This window comes from Rhineura floridana, chromosome 4 (assembly GCF_030035675.1).
Source record: "Rhineura floridana isolate rRhiFlo1 chromosome 4, rRhiFlo1.hap2, whole genome shotgun sequence".
NCBI classification, from domain to species: Eukaryota; Metazoa; Chordata; class Lepidosauria; order Squamata; family Rhineuridae; genus Rhineura; species Rhineura floridana.
In genome coordinates this window covers 84682100-84701045 of record NC_084483.1, presented here as the reverse complement: position 1 = coordinate 84701045, position 18946 = coordinate 84682100, and the positions used below count along the sequence as shown (strand labels likewise).

Genomic DNA, 18946 nt, shown 5'->3' with positions numbered 1-18946 from the left:
GCGACTGGCTTGGCTGCGAAAGAGGACCTTGAAATACAAGTGAGGTAATAGCCATTCTGCCATCTTCTTGTTTGCAAAAGCTGCTCTCCCTGTTTTGGTTCAGCTACATATAGAGGTGGTGCGCTATTGTAGCTTTATTGTTTTTGTAACAACATTTAATTTAAGGGGTCCCCCAACTCTCCAGAGCAGACTTTGGAGGTGTGTAGGGGCAAACGGGTGAAAAAAGGAAGATGAAGTTACATGGCGGGAGCAAAAGCCTGTTCTGCTTACGTGCTCACAGTTGGAATTTACCTTTAGCGGAAACAAGTGTAATGTTTTAAAACAAATATGCTAACTTCTATGAATCTTGAAAGCATTAATAGTGCTGTGCATAACACCTGATCTGGAATAGAACTCATCCATTTGATAACTGCATGTTTTCAACACTTTGGGCATACACAGCCTCATACATTAGCAGTGTTCATGTGATACTGATTTTTATTTTCGGAAAACACAGTATTTGGTTTTGGCTTTTAACGCAGTACAAAATTAAAACAATCCAAGACTTGGTGAGTTTAAAAGCATCAGATCGTCACAATTTACTGCACTTCCTTGAAGATGAAAAATATGAAGATGTTATGGCTGTCCTTGGCAGTTTTCCACACATCACCATGGATATAAAACCCCAGGGTAGGTGGTGGTCTAAGTGTCTGCTCTTTGTTATTTGGAACGCATTCATGGGGTTTTTAAGGGTGTCTTAAGGAATTACATTGTATAGCCTTCAGGAATTGCAATTTTCCTGCCTTGTCTCAGATTTAGAGTTTAAGTATATGATAATCTTCCATTATGTTGGGCCACCATTTGCTTTCTTAGGAGAACTGGTGCATGTTGCAGTCTTAAATATGAAATGCTTCAAGTGACTGGGGAAGGGGCCACAGCTTAGCAAATACATTGCATGCCAAATATTGCAGGTGTAATCCCTTGCATCAACATCCAAAAGGATTGCGGGTAGCTGATCTGGGAAAGACCTCTCCCTCAGCTGGTGCCAGAGTAGACAAAATTAGGCTTGGTGAACCAGTGGTCTGAAGTGGTATTAGCTTAATAAGAGGTTTAGCATTTCAAATCCTTCCTTGCTGTATATGTGCATAACTACCTACTCACACACCTATTGAAATAGAAACCTTGTATTATGACAGAATTCTACAGTGTCACTGCTACCACTTTCAGCTTGCATATATTTTCTTAAGTGACCTCATATTCTGAAGTTACATATTGATACTAAGAGGCTGTGTTCAGATCTCACAGTAAAACTACGGTTTAAAGTGACAGTCTTCCCCCTCTTTTCTCCTCATAAGTAGGAGTTTGGAAGCTTTCACTTGTGTTGTCACACCATCTGCACCTGACAAACTGTGGTTAATCTTAATTAGGTTTTGTTTTGGAACAAGTCAACTTCAAACCATGGTTTATGAAACTGGCTTGTTTCAGTAAATCATAGTGAAGTTCAACCACATTTTTAGAGTTCATATATAATGCTAAATAGCAGTTAATCATAACTGAAAGATTCAAATCTGCTTGTGACTGTGTCAGAGGGGAAGGAGTGAGCCCCAAACTAGTTTAGGTTCCCATCACAATAAACCATAGCTTATCGTGCTGTCTGAATGTGGCCAGAGGATTTTGCTCATGCTGCCATCTCAAGGGCAGGGCAGGGCAGGGAGAGTGTTGATTGCTTTCCTAGGACTAAGGCTGTGAAGTTCAATTGGCTAGATTAATCTATTAAAACCATTTTGATTACTATAAAGGTCAGCAGGTGATGTTGATTTCCCCCCCATTATTGTAAGTCCATATAAAAACTGCAAAGGGCATGCTCCATCTAAAGAGGTGTTCTCTCCTATTTGTGAGAGAAGTGGGAATATCTCTGACATAATTGCTGAATGTAGGCATTTATCATATAAAAAGTGCTTTTTTTCTTTAGGGCCACTGTTTTTTTCTTCAGCAAACTTAAGCAGATTTAATGAATTAATGAATTTAAGTACTGAAACTCATACATTTAATTGCCACCCTGGGCTCCTTCTGGAAGGAGAGGCAGGATATAAATCTAATAAATAAATAGGCTAGGATTTGTTTAATCAGATGACAGTTTACATAACATCTTTTGGGTTTTTAGTTAAATTAAAGCAAAGTTATTTTGAATGCCCTTATTCCTTCTATTAGTAAGTCCCCTGAGTTCAAAAAGGCATGCTTTTGGAGCAGGGACAGCTTGGAGAGTTTTTGAAGCAGAAATGGGGCACCTATGAGTTTGCCTTAATCAGTATCCCCCCAAGCTGCTTTTTATGAAACTTATTTAGAGAGCTGAGTGGAGAAATGTCCAAAACAACTTCGTTATGTACGTGCTTCTAGACTCTTCACATTAATCCAAAATAACTCAAGTGTATGTGCATCCCTCTGGATTGTAGCCTGTTTTACAGTTTGCTAGAGCTTATTCAAAAGAATATGGAAGAGTACATAGGAATGACCAGGGCTGCTGTAACGTATGCATGGCCTGTTGTTAATATTGCTAGGATTCAAAGAACATCTGCAGAAAATGCAAGGCTTTTCTGCTTTTGCACTTGGGCAGCCCCTTCTCCTCAACCTGCAAACACCCTGTACTACATCTAGAAGGTTTCTTGAGTTTCAACATTAAATGGAATGGATGGTTAAAGGTGCTGGTGAGGGCTTAAGTTACAAACATTTTCAGACTTCTCTTTTAAAAATATCCTCAAGCAGGACTGCAGTCATACACTTGACAGTTGTTTAAAGCTTGTTTGCAAGAAAGCTATGTAATTGAGCAACCGGTATAAATTGACATATCCTTTCTTTCCTCCCCCCCACCCCCACCCCCAAAGTTTTGGATGATGAAGACAGCAACAACATAACAGTTGGATCACTAGTCACAGTTTTGGTCACCCTAACAAGACAAACAATGGCAGTAAGTAGTGTAATGTATACACTTTTTTTGTTTTAGTCATTCAAAAATGTGTGAGCAAAAGAACCAGATTTTCATCCAACTGAACATTGGCTTCTTCAGAGATGCAATATCCAGAGCAAAAGTGAATTAAGTTCATTTGTTGTTTGCTTCTAGGGCTGTGTTCACCCAAGCAAAACAGAAAATCTGTACTAAGGCAACCTAGGTTCTGTGACAAGAAAAGCACATTTGCATACGTTTATATACGTTGCAGAATTCAGCTGTTTTAATGTCATCTGCTAATCATGAGAAGGAACAGAGATGCACTGAAGTTCCTCTTTGCCATGACTGAATACCTTAGAATTTCTACTTTATTTGTTGCATATTTCAGAAGGACTGAGCAAATGGGTAAATCGTAGACCATGAATGTCAGTTTCACTGTTTCATTAAGGGGTCTACGAATGCGCTCGCTTTTGGTGAGTGCTTGCTCTGCTGTGAGATTCTTTGCTCTTCTCTTGACTGAGAGAAGGTGGTGATTCTTTCTCTCATGCTGCTTGCTGATACTTTCTTTTTTTTTTTTTTTCAATAATTTTTATTCAGATTTTCATAAAACATACAAGACAAAATCATAAAACATTCAAAGACAAAAAACAAAATCAAAAATAGTTAAACAAAAAGAAAAAAAAAACAAAAATAAAAAATAAAGAGTAAAATATTGACTTCCCATTTGTCAAAGATCAAATCAGTTATAAGTCTATAATATATAACAATCCTGTCTCTTAAGTCATATTATAAAATCACTTTCCTCCAGTAGTTATCTTACTTAATCATCAAATCTCATAAACATTACTTTATTCTTTCCACAAAAAGTCAAAGAGAGGTTTCAATTCTTTAAGAAATATATCTATCAATTTTTTTTTCCAGATAAGCATATCGATTAATCCATCTCATTACTAATTATGATAATCTTATTGTCATAACCATAGTCAAAATAAACATTTCAATTAATCCATCACATCAGAATCTGTTAGGTTCAATAATTTCAGTAGCTGCTTGCTGATACTTTCTGAAATTGGTGTGAGGTCTGGGAGACTCCTCATCTTTTTCCAGCCATGGACGAAGGGTAGGTGAATCTTTTCTGACCTCGCACTGAGGACGTAGCGATGCTTGGAAAGAAGCCGCAAGGAACAAAACTGATTTCTATACTTCTCTGAAGCTGAACACAACAGGGTATTCCCCTAGTATAGCCCCTATAGTTTTGTTGGGCCCTGCACAAAGTACCTCCATATCTCAGCATGAGGTCCCAGTCAAAATATTGTCCCTCCTCTTTAGAGCTGATGGTTATAACAAATTTTTACAGGCTACCTGGTTTTATACTGCCCTCTTACAGCATTCCAAATGAATTTATTGCAATACCCAGTATAAGCTGAGGATACTGTGTATTTGTATCTTTCTCAGCAAATACAACTTTTCCTAAATAAAGGGGTGGGTGGTATGTAGAAATTGAGTTACCAATAAAAACAACCTGGATTGAATCAGGATTGCATATATCTACCACATCTGTATAGTACCATAGTTCCCAAACGTCTCCCCCCCCCACAGACCACTTGAATATTACTGAGAGTCATGGCAGACCACTTCATGCTGTTTCTGCCTGTTCAGCAACTATACTGTGCTGTGCTAGGTGCTGTATGATTTTTAATTGTATTTTTATTGCTGCTTTTATTTCTTACATGGTATTTTATTGTATTTCAATTTGCATTCTATAGAATTAAAATTGTAACAATAAAATACAATGGAGGAAATAAAAGAAGCAATAAAAATGCATATAAAATCGATATGAATGTTTCATGCCGACTTGCCATGGACCACCTGAATGAAGCTTCTGGACTACTGGTGGTCCACAGACTACAGTTTGGGAAGCTCCAAATACCTAGTAAACTGTTTAGAACTTTTTGTGTTACATATTTTTACATACTACTTACTAGTTTTAAAAAGGGCCTGCATTTTCCCCACCCATTTTCCTAAGCAAAGTGTTTCTGACTTGTAGACAGAATGAAAATGGAAATGGACTGCCTTCAAGTCGATTCTGACTTATGGGGACCCTGTGGATAGGGTTTTCATGGTAAACGGTATTCAGAGGTGGTTTACCATTGCCTCCCTCTGAGGCTGAGAGGCAGTGACTGGCCCAAGGTCACCCAGTGAGCTTCATGACTGTGTGGGGATTCGAACCCTGGTCTCCCAGGTTGTAATCCAGCACTTTAACCACTACACCACACTGGCTCTCGTAGACAGAATATTCATGGCGTGGGGGGGGGAGTGCCCTAAATGTCCTTATGCTGTTGGAACATTTTAGTTGGATACTGCCTACTGAAAGCAGTCATCTTGTTTGAAAGTCAGCAGCACTGTTTTTCCAGTTACTTAAAGAGTATTGTGTCTACAAACGGTTAAATTCTGCTCTCTTTAAGTAACTGGAAAAACAGTGCTGCTAACTTTCAGACAAGATGACTGCTTTCAGTAGGCAGTATCCAACTAAAATGTTCCAACAGCATAAGGACTTTTAGGGCACATTGGAACTCCCCCCCCCGCCCTGTACATCAGTTCAGAGGATTGGGGAAATCCCACAGAACAGATTTAGGGGGCACAAGGAGAGGGCAGGGAAGTTCCATTGTGCACCTAAAAGTCCTTGCAGTAGTGGAACTATTTAGTTGAATACCACCTAGTGTCTTTGGGTGTGCAATTAGTGTTTGAAGGTTATATTGCTCAGATGTAATATGGGAGACAGGAAAATTTCAGATCTCATTCACATAGTATTTTTCTGTGCGGTCACCTCACACATTCAGTGGCCAGTCATTAGGAAAGCAAGTGAGATACATGCATTTGTGAACAGCCCACAGTTTATTTCCTACTGGTTAACCAGTTTGATAATGAGTGTAGAATGAAAACCACACTGTTAATATCTAGTGTCTTCATACATAGAGGGGTGTGCCAGTGGCTTGCCCTAATATTCATGTTGGTGGTACAGAGAGACTAACAGACTTTGCTTGCCTCTTTATTCAGGAAGTGTTTGAAAAAGAGCAGTCGACTTGTTCAGCTGAAGAGCAGCCTGCAGAGGATGGTGTAAGTTCAGAACTAGTGATTTTGAGTGACTCTTTTGTAACTATATGAGCTTCTTTACAAAAGTGCGATTTAAAAATATATAGCAAACTAGATAAGTAAGAGGCATGCTCCTCTGCTGCCTGCATAAGTACACCACTGATCCCACCCCTCCCTAGGCCCTGCTGCCAGATTAGCATGGATGAACTCAAACCGGACCTGCACCTGCTAAATCCCACATAAGATCACAATTTTTGCTGATAGTCAAGGAGGCTCTTGTCTCATCTTGGCCTTCTTTCCTCAGTCCCATGGTTTGTCCCTCCACTACCTGGCATGTAGTGTGTGTTGGCCATTGGCACTGAGGAGGCTGGCTCTCAAACAACATGCTCTGAGAACCAAAGGTTACCTGGCTGGTGCCTTTCCCCACAGGTTTGCTACCTTGCCTCTTAAAAGGCTCTGAGGTTATCTGTTCTGACTCCTCGTAAAATGTTTGAAATGGTTGAAAGTAGCTTGATGTTGACGTGTCCACTTTTCACATTAAACCCTTGTTAACTTCCAGCAAGGTGATGCTAATAAAGTGAAGAGCAAAGGATGGCAACAAAAGAACAAAGGAACAAAGAAGGCTTCAAAATCAAAGAAGAAAAAACTTGTGAAAAAGAAACCTGCACCAGCACCTCTCCAGCAAACAAAACAGCAGAAGCAAAAGCAAGCAAATGGGGTAGCAGGGAGTGTATGTATCCGCTCAAATGGGGAGAGGGGAGCTTAGCTGTGAGACCTAATAACAAAGTTCAGGGAAAAGCACTGGCTAAAATCCTAGGAAAACGTGGAGCAGCATTTGAGTTTACCTTCTAAAATTATTATTATGGCAAAGGCAAGCCAATGACCTGCAAACTGTGGTAGGGTGTAATATATAAAATCACCTTACCCACTTTAGAAAAAATGCTTTTATTCAGGACTCACAGGCAGACCCCTGTATTGATTGACAGAAAGTTAAGAGTCTCTGGCATCCTCACATAGGAGTCATAGAATGATTTTGATAGTGAAATTTGGGACTTCCCCACTTATCTTTTTTATTACACACACATGTGCGTGTGCACGTATACATAACCTCCCCACCTGCTAAGGATCTGACCTACAGAGCCAAAAAGGTTCTCTACCACTGGGCTACAGTATCCATGAAGTAGAATTATTCAGTGCAGTGTATCTAAAAACAAATAATTTGGTTTCATCTCAAGCTATCACTGTTGGAGCTCTTGAGTACTGTCAGTAAAAAAATCACACGGTTGTCCTTTTTCTATAGGAAATTGTAAAGGAAGACGATGATGAAATTTCCGATAAAGTGAGTGAATCTGATGAAGACGACACTAACAGAGACTCCTTAAGTGACAAAGATGATGGAAGTGACAGAGACTCTGACAGAGAGCAAGATGAGAAACACAGCAAGGATGATGAAGCTGTAAGGCTCATTTCTCATTGTATGATGTCATTGCCATGGGGCTGCAGGAATGTAACACCGGAAACAGCATGATGGTCAGCTGATTATAACCATGTGCCTCAGGAAAATGTCTGTCATTAAGAGGGTCCCCTCAAGTTCTTATGTCCATAAAAGAGGGGAAGTACTGTTTCTCAGCAAAGAGCATCATAGAGAGCATAGATCAAAAGCGACTAGTCATGATTAGCACTCCAGCATCCGAGGCAGTATACCTCTGAATACCAGTTGCTGGAAATCAAGTGCAAAGAGTGCTATTGAGTTCATGTCCTTCTTGCAGGCTTCCCATAGACATCTGGTTGGTCACTATAACTATAGGTTTTTGGACTAGATGGGCCTTTGGTCCTATCCACCAGGACTGCTCTTATATTCTTACGTTGGAAATTGAAAAACCTTTTTAGGTCCATCTTGAAAATGGATGAGCTTGCTGTGTAATTCCCCATATAAAAGCTCAGCTTCTGTATTAGAAGCTAATAATTAGTACGTTAATTATTACCTTGTATAAGTTTGTGCACACTTGCTTCTAGAACTAAACTTCTGGAAGACTGGGCATCACCAACACAAGTTACTGCTTATAATATAATAGTGTAGAGAGGACTGATGGATGCAGTATAACAATTAGAATGTTGTTGACACAGAAAATCCATGTCTTGGTTGCAGAATATAAAGCTATGAAGCTGGTTATTTCTCACTGTAGTGTGGAAATATGTTAGGGGATTTATTGAAAGATGGCAGTGATAACTGGTAAGAATTGATTTCAAAAACTTCTCTTTCTGTCCTTTCATGAATGTCAGTAACATTAAGATGTTTGTATTTCCATGTTCATTCACCTACTTTTCCTACTGTGTTGTGAAATTACTTTCTAAAAGGAAACAAAAATGAGCAGAATTAACAATACTGAATACTTTTTTCTCTCTCCATCAGGAGTGGCAGGAATTACAGCAGAGTATACAGCGAAAGGAACGGGCTCTCTTGGAAACCAAATCAAAAATAACACATCCTGTTTACAGTCTCTATTTTCCTGAGGTCAGCAAATGGAGAATTAAATAACGTTGCATTGAAATAATTCTCATTTTTATAAAGTAATAAAACCACTTTAAGTATAAAACTTTATTTTGAAATTAATATTGTAAGCATTAAAAATGAAGCATTTCCTTAACATATCTTCAAAAAGTGAAGGGGACTGCAAGACTTTAAATCAGCTGCAGTGATTTGTGGGCTGTTCCCTTTATGCACAGCTGTGTCCTTATACTTGTCCCCTATTCATTCAGGAGAAGTTCTCTTAAGGTTGTATAGGAAACTGCAGTCTCTGAGTTGCTGCCAATCTTGGTGATAATGTTTTTAGATTCTGTTCTCCTTGCAGAATATTGATCTGCAGTTTGCAGAGATTGCATCTTCCTCATTATACTACTAAACAAGCTATTTCTTGACAAGTAGATCTAAGAATTGCACAGATTGCAGTGGAAATGTGCCCTCATGTTCAGCACCACATGCATACTGGTTCCCTGGCATGCTTAAGTTTGCCATCCATTTAAAAGGAGCATTGCTCACTCAACAGGTAGTGGGCCAGCTTAATCTAGACATGCACTCTATATTCCAGTGGTGATCTATTTAAAAAGCAAACCTTTACAACAGAAATTGACATCTTCCTTGTCAAGCAGTGCGAAATATAGGACCCCTCGCTTAGTTTTGTCTGACACCTGGGGCAGTTGTATGCATTTCTTCAAAACTGTCCTTATATCATTACTATTGGCTTGCTGTGAACAGTTTAGTTTTCATGGCTGTAGAACTGGCCATTGTGTTTAATATATTAATGACACAATAACTTTTATTTTTGTAAAAAATTGCCCTGCTTTCAATCCCTATTTAGAGAGTTTTTTGTACCATTAAGAGTGCAAATTAAAGACACGTTAGTTTTGGTTTGTGGAAATTAGAAACTCTTGAAGTTTAGACAAAACTGAGCAAAACAAAACTGAAACATGTAGGACCTTCTACAAAAGGGGGCAGTGTATCCTCAACCCCAAGCAGAGCCCTCATGGTCAGGATGCTAGCCAGCCAGCTGTATTCTCCTTCAGGATACTGTAAATATTATTTATTTATTATTTGATTTATATCCCCCCCCTCCTCCCAGAAGGAGCCCAGGGCAGCACAATTGTAAATTGTAATGGGCTGACGCAGGCCAGCTCAGTCTTTCCTCCCCCCTTTACTTTTGAGTTTTCCAACTGATAGTCAACATTCTAAAACACCTGAGTCCACTATTAGAGGGAGGAATGGGTACTGGGCAAGGATAGGCAGGACTGGCATGGTCATGGAGCTGACCCTACTAGGGACTTTTTACCTCTCTTTTAACTTCCATTTAATCCAGTTAATTTAGGCCTACTTCTAACAAGAAGCAGATGAGGTGATTACCAGTATGTCGAGTATATTTTTATTTTACTATTTTTATGGAGTCAGCTTACAGAATGCTTACTAGATACAAAATATCAGAAGAGATCACAAAAGGGAGTCAGACTCTAAAATGCATCAAAGAATCAAGGGCTCTATAGCTTCATATTGCATATTGTCGGCTGTCACATGATTGGACAGAAGATTCAGACACATAGAAAACAAGCATATCAAGGAGAAGGGTAGGCTTAGAACCTTCCTTTCCAGTATCTGACTTCTGTGCTTATAAAGGAACATTCCATATTGCATATTTCTACCTACAGTCTAAATGAAGTAGTACAATTGAGACCTAGACTTAGCACCTCATCTATGCTTTCCAGAAACTAAGTCTTATGAGTATGGGTCTCTTGAAGAATTTTTCTTCCTTTCCATGGAAAGGTGAAATAAAGTGAGGAAGAGAGATAAAAAACCCAGCATGTGTCAATAGAAATCTCATAGAGATATATTTAACTTTATTCAACTTGAGATTCTGTATAGAAGGATCTTGCTCATTTTTCTTGTACCTCTTCAGTAATACATCTTGATTTGGTACACAATTGAGGCTCGCCTTCCTTTTGTGCTTTTCACTGTCCAGACTAAAGGGTAATATTTTACTCCCTGGTGTATGTAAGAGGCATTGTGGTGCAGTATGAAGCCAAGCAAGCTGTTTTGTGGTCCTTTCTTGGATTGAACTAACTCAACCAAAGCATTTGCACCTCCCGCTAAATGCACAAGAATGCATAAAAGTTTTGAAATGACAAATCCAGTTTGCCTGATGATACTTGAGTAAAATACTCTCCCTATTTTTTCCTCAACAGGAAAAGCAAGAGTGGTGGTGGCTATATATAGCAGATAGGAAGGAACAAACACTAATATCTATGCCATATCATGTGTGCACACTCAAAGATCGAGAAGAGGTAAAGTATGTCATTTTCCAATATTCATAGGTGTGGCAGTGAGATGTTTGCCTTTTTTGAAATAGGGGTGTCAGCGGAAACCAACTCCAGTGAGTGTAAATATCTTCCACAGGCCAAACCAAAAGTGCCAAAGACACTTGGAAGAGAGACACTGCTTACAAGTGCCTGTACGCTAATGCTAGAAGCCTCCAAACCAAGATGGGAGAACTGGAGTGCTTGGTCTTAAAGGAGAGCATTGATATAGTGAGCATAACGGAGACCTGGTGGAATGGAGAAAACCAGTGGGATACAGTTATCCCTGGATATAAACTATATCGGAAGGACAGGGAAGGACGTATTGGCAGCGGTGTTGCTCTGTACGTGAAAGAAGGCATTGAATCCAGCAAGTTCGAAACCCCAAAAGAGGCGGACTCCTCCACAGAATCGTTGTGGGTGGTGATACCATGCCTCAGGAGGGATTTTATACTGGGAACGATCTATCGTCCCCCTGATCAAAATGCTCAGGGAGACCTTGAGATGAGATATGAAATTGAGGAAGCATCCAAACTAGGAAATGTGGTAGTAATGGGTGACTTCAACTACCCAGACATAGACTGGCCGCATATGTGTTCCAGTCACGACAAAGAAGCAAAATTTCTAGATATTCTAAATGACTATGCCCTAGACCAGTTGGTCATAAGAACATAAAAACCAACAACAAAAAATTCTATAAAAACATTCAAAGCCGGAGACCATCTAGGGAGGCGATTGGACCCTTGGATCATAAGGGAGTCAAAGGTGTACTAAAGAACGATAAGGAGATTGCAGAGAAGCTAAATGAATTTTTTGCATCTGTCTTCACAGTGGAAGATATAGGGCAGATCCCTGAACCTGAACTAACATTTGCAGAAAGGGATTCTGAGGAACTGAGACAAATAGTGGTAACGAGAGAGGAAGTTCTAGGCTTAATGGACAATATAAAAACTGACAAATCACTAGGCCCGGATGGCATCCACCCGAGAGTTCTCAAAGAACTCAAATGTGAAATTGCTGATCTGCTAACTAAAATATGTAACTTGTCCCTCAGGTCCTCCTCCGTGCCTGAGGACTGGAAAGTGGCAAATGTAACGCCAATATTCAAAAAGGGATCCAGAGGGGATCCCGGAAATTACAGGCCAGTTAGCTTAACTTCTGTCCCTGGAAAACTGGTAGAAAGTGTTATTAAAGCTAGATTAACTAAGCACATAGAAGAACAAGCTTTACTGAAGCAGAGCCAGCATGGCTTCTGCAAGGGAAAGTCCTGTCTCAGTAACCTATTAGAATTCTTTGAGAGTGTCAACAAGCATATAGATAGAGGTGATCCAGTGGACGTAGTGTACTTAGACTTTCAAAAAGCGTTTGACAAGGTACCCCACCAAAGACTTCTGAGGAAGCTTAGCAGTCATGGAATAAGAGGAGAGGTCCTCTTGTGGATAAGGAATTGGTTAAGAAGCAGAAAGCAGAGAGTAGGAATAAACGGACAGTTCTCCCAATGGAGGGCTGTAGAAAGTGGAGTCCCTCAAGGATCAGTATTGGGACCTGTACTTTTCAAGTTGTTCATTAATGACCTAGAATTAGGAGTGAGCAGTGAAGTGGCCAAGTTTGCTGACGACACTAAATTGTTCAGTGTTGTTAAAACAAAAAGGGATTGCAAAGAGCTCCAAAAAGACCTCTCCAAACTGAGTGAATGGGCGGAAAAATGGCAAATGCAATTCAATGTAAACAAGTGTAAAATTATGCATATTGGAGCAAAAAATCTGAATTTCACATATACGCTCATGGGGTCTGAACTGGCGGTGACCGACCAGGAGAGAGACCTCGGGGTTGTAGTGGACAGCACGATGAAAATGTTGACCCAGTGTGTGACAGCTGTGAAAAAGGCAAATTCCATGCTAGGGATAATTAGGAAAGGTATTGAAAATAAAACAGCCGATATCATGATGCCGTTGTATAAATCTATGGTGCGGCTGCATTTGGAATACTGTGTACAGTTCTGGTCGCCTCATCTCAAAAAGGATATAGAGTTGGAAAAGGTTCAGAAGAGGGCAACCAGAATGATCAAGGGGATGGAGCGACTCCCTTGCGAGGAAAGGTTGCAGCATTTGGGGCTTTTTAGTTTAGAGAAAAGGCGGGTCAGAGGAGACATGATAGCAGTGTATAAAATTATGCATGGCATTGAGAAAGTGGATAGAGAAAAGTTCTTCTCCCTCTCTCATAATACTAGAACTCGTGGACATTCAAAGAAGCTGAACGTTGGAAGATTCAGGACAGACAAAAGGAAGTACTACTTTACTCAGTGCATAGTTAAACTATGGAATTTGCTCCCACAAGATGCAGTAATGGCCACCAGCTTGGATGGCTTTAAAAGAAGATTAGACAAATTCATGGAGGACAGGGCTATCAATGGCTACTAGCCATGACGGCTGTGCTCTGCCACCCTAGTCAGAGGCAGCATGCTTCTGAAAAACAGTTGCCGGAGGCCTCAGGAGGGGAGAGTGTTCTTGCACTCTGGTCCTGCTTGCGGGCTTCCCCCAGGCACCTGGTTGGTCACTGTGAAAACAGGATGCTGGACTAGATGGGCCACTGGCCTGATTCAGCAGGCTTTTCTTATGTTCTTATGGAACTGACCAGAGGGACAGCAAACCTGGACTTAATCCTCAGTGGGGACCAGGACCTGGTGTGAGATGTGTTGTCGAACTGATTGGGAGCAGTGACCATAGTGCTATTAAATTAAACATACATGTAAATGGCCAATTGCCAAGAAAATCGAACACGGTCACATTTGACTTCAAAAGAGGAAACTTCACAAAAATGAGGAGATTGGTAAAAAGAAAGCTGAAAAACAGTCCAGAGGGTCACATCACTTGAAAATGCTTGGAAGTTGTTTAAAAACACTATATTAGAAGCTCAACTGGAGTGCATACTGCAAATCAGAAAAGGTACCGCCAGGGCCAAGAAGATGCCAGCATGGTTAACGAGCAAAGTCAAGGAAGCTCTTAGAGGCAAAAAGTCTTCCTTCAGAAAATGGAAGTCTTGTCTGAATGAAGAAAATAAAAAGGAACACAAACTCTGGCAAAAGAAATGCAAGAACACAATAAGGGATGCTAAAAAAGAATTTGAGGAGCACGTTGCTAAGAACATAAAAACCAACAACAAAAAATTCTATAAATACATTCAAAGCAGGGGACCATCTAGGGAGGCGATTGGACCCTTGGATGATAAGGGAGTCAAAGGTGTACTAAAGAACGATAAGGAGATTGCAGAGAAGCTAAATGAATTTTTTGCATCTGTCTTCACAGTGGAAGATATAGGACAGATCCCTGAACCTGAACTAACATTTGCAGAAAGGGATTCTGAGGAACTGAGACAAATAGTGGTAACGAGAGAGGAAGTTCTAGGCTTAATGGACAATATAAAAACTGACAAATCACTAGGCCCGGATGGCATCCACCCGAGAGTTCTCAAAGAACTCAAATGTGAAATTGCTGATCTGCTAACTAAAATATGTAACTTGTCCCTCAGGTCCTCCTCCGTGCCTGAGGACTGGAAAGTGGCAAATGTAACGCCAGTATTCAAAAAGGGATCCAGAGGGGATCCCGGAAATTACAGGCCAGTTAGCTTAACTTCTGTTGCTGGAAAACTGGTAGAAAGTGTTATTAAAGCTAGATTAACTAAGCACATAGAAGAACAAGCTTTACTGAAGCAGAGCCAGCATGGCTTCTGCAAGGGAAAGTCCTGTCTCAGTAACCGATTAGAATTCTTTGAGAGTGTCAACAAGCATATAGATAGAGGTGATCCAGTGGACGTAGTGTACTTAGACTTTCAAAAAGCGTTTGACAAGGTACCCCACCAAAGACTTCTGAGGAAGCTTAGCAGTCATGGAATAAGAGGAGAGGTCCTCTTCTGGATAAAGAATTGGTTAAGAAGCAGAAAGCAGAGAGTAGGAATAAACGGACAGTTCTCCCAATGGAGGGCTGTAGAAAGTGGAGTCCCTCAAGGATCGGTATTGGGACCTGTACTTTTCAAGTTGTTCATTAATGACCTAGAATTAGGAGTGAGCAGTGAAGTGGCCAAGTTTGCTGACAATACTAAATTGTTCAGGGTTGTTAAAACAAAAAGGGATTGCAAAGAGCTCCAAAAAGACCTCTCCAAACTGAGTGAATGGGCGGAAAAATGGCAAATGCAATTCAGTATAAACAAGTGTAAAATTATGCATATTGGAGCAAAAAATCTGAATTTCACATATACGCTCATGGGGTCTGAACTGGCGGTGGCCGACCAGGAGAGAGACCTCGGGGTTGTAGTGGACAGCACGATGAAAATGTTGACCCAGTGTGCGACAGCTGCAAAAAAGGCATATTCCATGCTAGGGATAATTAGGAAAGGTATTGAAAATAAAACAGCCGATATCATGATGCCGTTGTATAAATCTATGGTGCGGCCGCATTTGGAATACTGTGTACAGTTCTGGTCGCCTCATCTCAAAAAGGATATTATAGAGTTGGAAAAGGTTCAGAAGAGGGCAACCAGAATGATCAAGGGGATGGAGCGACTCCCTTACGAGGAAAGGTTGCAGCATTTGGGGCTTTTTAGTTTAGAGAAAAGGCGGGTCAGAGGAGACATGATAGAAGTGTATAAAATTATGCATGGCATTGAGAAAGTGGATAGAGAAAAGCTTTTCTCCCTCTCTCATAATACTAGAACTCGTGGACATTCAAAGAAGCTGAATGTTGGAAGATTCAGGACAGACAAAAGGAAGTACTTCTTTACTCAGCGCATAGTTGAACTATGGAATTTGCTCCCACAAGATGCAGTAATGGCCACCAGCTTGGATGGCTTTAAAAGATTAGACAAATTCATGGAGGACAGGGCTATCTATGGCTACTAGCCATGAAGGCTGTGCTGTGCCACCCTAGTCAGAGGCAGCATGCTTCTGAAAACCAGTTGCCGGAAGCCTCAGGAGGGGAGAGTGTTCTTGCACTCAGGTCCTGCTTGCGGGCTTCCCCCAGGCACCTGGGTGGCCACTGTGAGAACGGGATGCTGGACTAGATGGGCCACTGGCCTGATCCAGCAGGCTCTGATGTTCTTATGTTCATTTCTTCCAGAGGAAAGGAGCTACACCTCTTATAGGATTATACAAATCATTAATAAAAAAGAACTAATGTCTGCTGTTCCCTTGAAATATTCAGGTTGTTGAGGAAGCATGCGGAATCCATGCTTCTTATTTAGAAGAGCTTGTTCATTTCCTTGTACAAAAAGACATATTTTAGGATTAGGGTGGTAAAACCAGTATATATAAAATACACAGTGAAGTGCCACAATATTATCTTTCTACAACCACATCTCTCTCTTTGGTACTCCCTCATCCTTATAATCCATCCCTCTATCCCAGGGTTGCCAACCTTTTTGGACCAGCAGGCACATTTTGACTTTTGAGAGAGTGCTGTAGGTGCCAGTCACTTGTACTGTAAGTTAACTAAATAGTGAATTCTTAATGAGCACCTGGGCATCAGCTCCTACATATCATATCAAGAGACATGCCTTAAGCTTCTTTGCAAAGTTTTCACATTTTACATTTGCTATTTGGAGAGAGGATTTTTTAACATTCACTTATTGTGCAGTAGTATTTGCAGAAAATAACTTCTAGGGAGTACCTGATTTTACTTCATAACTTTCTTTCTAGGAGGGCTAGAGACTTAAAAAAAATCCGCCCTCAAAATTTTTTCTTTGATCACATTACTCAGTGACTATGGAGTATTACACACTAGAACTGAAATGGCTGGTAATTTCTAAGCTTTCTATGTTCATTTTACCCAAACTGTTTCATAGTTCTGCTTATAAATGTCTGTTTATAACTTGCTGTTGTGGATGAATTGTGTTTCTAGGTAGAACTAAAGTTTCCTGCACCAGGCAAACCTGGGAACTACCAATATATGGTTTATTTAAGATCAGATTCCTACATGGGCTTGGACCAGGTTAAACCATTGAAGGTAGGCTTTCTAACACTTGTGGGTTTGGGTGGGGATGGGGGTCCTGCAAATTCAATGCAGATATTGAAGATGACTTTAGCTATGTAGAATTACATTTACGTATAGTGTTGTACTACTCCAAAGCAATTGTTTCATTAATGTTGGGTTTTTCCTTTAATCAAATAATAACTTACATTTTGATCAACATTCTTCTTAAGCACAAGGACTTGGATCCAAATAATGTAATTTCATTTACTTTAAAAATGTGTAATTTGCTTTAGCCAACATTCAAGAAGGGTTTTCCATCCGCATATGTTCATATCAGTGCAATTACACACAAATAAAAAACAGCCATTTACAATCCAAAACTAAGATAAAAATGCATTTGAGGCACCAAAAACAGATTTAAAAGATTTGTGTTACACATTTTTTCTGATGAAACTCATTCCAAAGCGTTGAGGCCACCCATTCTGTATCTGCCCACCACTGATATCACTTCCATTAGAAGAAGGAGCTTGGAGTAGGGCCTTCTCACCAGTGGGTGAGGGTGGGGGAAGCGTTTGTATCGGCAGGTGCAGTCTTGTAAGAGATGAAGTTCCCAGTCTGAGTAGAGCTGTGCTCTTTATGGTAACTTCTTCCATGGAAGAAGAGCTTTTTCCAAAGATGTTTGTTCTACATATAAAAGTTCTACCTGATCAGAAGGGTTAGCTCTTACCTCGCATTACTCAGTTTCTTGTGGTAGCTCAAATCTGTGTGTATATCTTCAAGAGTAGTTATTTCTCTTCCTCTTTGGCTGGGACTCAAAGGATCACAATCATTAAGATATTGGTAGGAAATGCATTTCTCTTTTAAGCATTTAGAGAGTGGAGTGGAGCTGGGGGACCCTCACAAGAGGCTTTTTAGGAGTGCTGGGGAACACAGTGGGAAACTCAGGGCTGGTAATTCCCTTATACTTGTGTCCCGTCCACTCACACTAGCATTGGATGCAATCCAGGATTGGAAATATCATTTGTGGAGCCACCAAGCATGTATGTCATTCAGAGATACAAAACTCTGGAGTGTACTTTTCTCACTACTTGTATTCCAATTCTCAGGGTAGTAGTGTTTTTTATTGCACAATCCGTGAGCCACTTATGAGCTAAATTTTGTTGACTCCTCTTGTTGATACTGCCCCTTAAAACTCCTTGTGGGTCACTAAAGGGATGTTTGAGGATTGGGCTGTTAATTGAGCTTTGCTTTTTGGCTTCTCTAGTGCTACACTTTTCCTTGAAGTTAGTTGTTTATCCTGAGGCTTGTTGTGTATTCCAAGTACTGTACAATCGTTATTTGCCTTTACAACATCCTTCAGCTAATTCACAATTGTGTGGCACAAACATTGATAACTTCCTGAAAATAATCTCTGTGTTCTAACTTGCCTTCTTCCTTTTCTGGACAATCTTCCAACTCTATTTACAGCTGGAGGTTCATGAAGCTAAACCAGTGCCAGAAAATCATCCACAATGGGATATAGCGATAGAGGGAGATGAAGACCAGGAGGACAGTGAAGGTTTTGAAGACAGTTTTGAGGAAGAGGAAGAAGAGGAGGAGGAGGAGGATGACTAAACAATACTATAAACTAACCTGTGTTATATGGGGCATCTTTACAAACCTTTGACCTGGGAAAGGATAAAACAAAAACAGTGCAGAAGTACTGAAGACGGATTTTTTTTAGTTTCTCTTTACCAATTATGAATGCTTTATGTAACTTCCCAATGGAAGTCTGTCGATCACATGGTATAACCTGGAAGATGCTTATGGCTCTTTTACAGCCTTTAAGTACAGGATGGTGCATTTATTTCAACAGAAAATAAAAGCTTTTTTATTCTAAGTGTCCAGAAGCGTGGGCTACATTGTCTGATCAACTTTTGGTCCAATATATAAAGAGGTACTATTATTAAATAGAAGCAATCTTTAAATCAACTTTCCACACTAGAAAGTTTATTTTATAAGTTGTTCAAAGTCTCCAGTTTAAATGAACAACCCTTGATTTTCTCTCTTGGTAAAATCCAAAAGCAGTTTTGCAGTGCTACATGAACATTTCTGAAGCTGAGATTGATAGCTTTAAACTTTGTTT

General features: G+C 40.1%; 1 protein-coding gene across 1 annotated transcript in view; it reads left to right on the top strand.

The window, feature by feature from the left end:
* SEC63 (SEC63 homolog, protein translocation regulator) overlaps positions 1 to 18700 on the top strand; it is a 49386-nt gene extending 30686 nt beyond the window's left edge. The window contains exons 13-21 of the mRNA XM_061623528.1: positions 522 to 669; positions 2862 to 2944; positions 5981 to 6040; positions 6576 to 6746; positions 7317 to 7472; positions 8430 to 8531; positions 10748 to 10846; positions 16750 to 16854; positions 18289 to 18700. Coding sequence (XP_061479512.1) covers positions 522 to 669; positions 2862 to 2944; positions 5981 to 6040; positions 6576 to 6746; positions 7317 to 7472; positions 8430 to 8531; positions 10748 to 10846; positions 16750 to 16854; positions 18289 to 18435 — 1071 coding nt within the window. The 3' untranslated portion in view covers positions 18436 to 18700. The remainder of the gene's footprint in view (positions 1 to 521; positions 670 to 2861; positions 2945 to 5980; positions 6041 to 6575; positions 6747 to 7316; positions 7473 to 8429; positions 8532 to 10747; positions 10847 to 16749; positions 16855 to 18288) is intronic.
* The last annotated feature ends 246 nt before the right edge of the window (positions 18701 to 18946 follow it).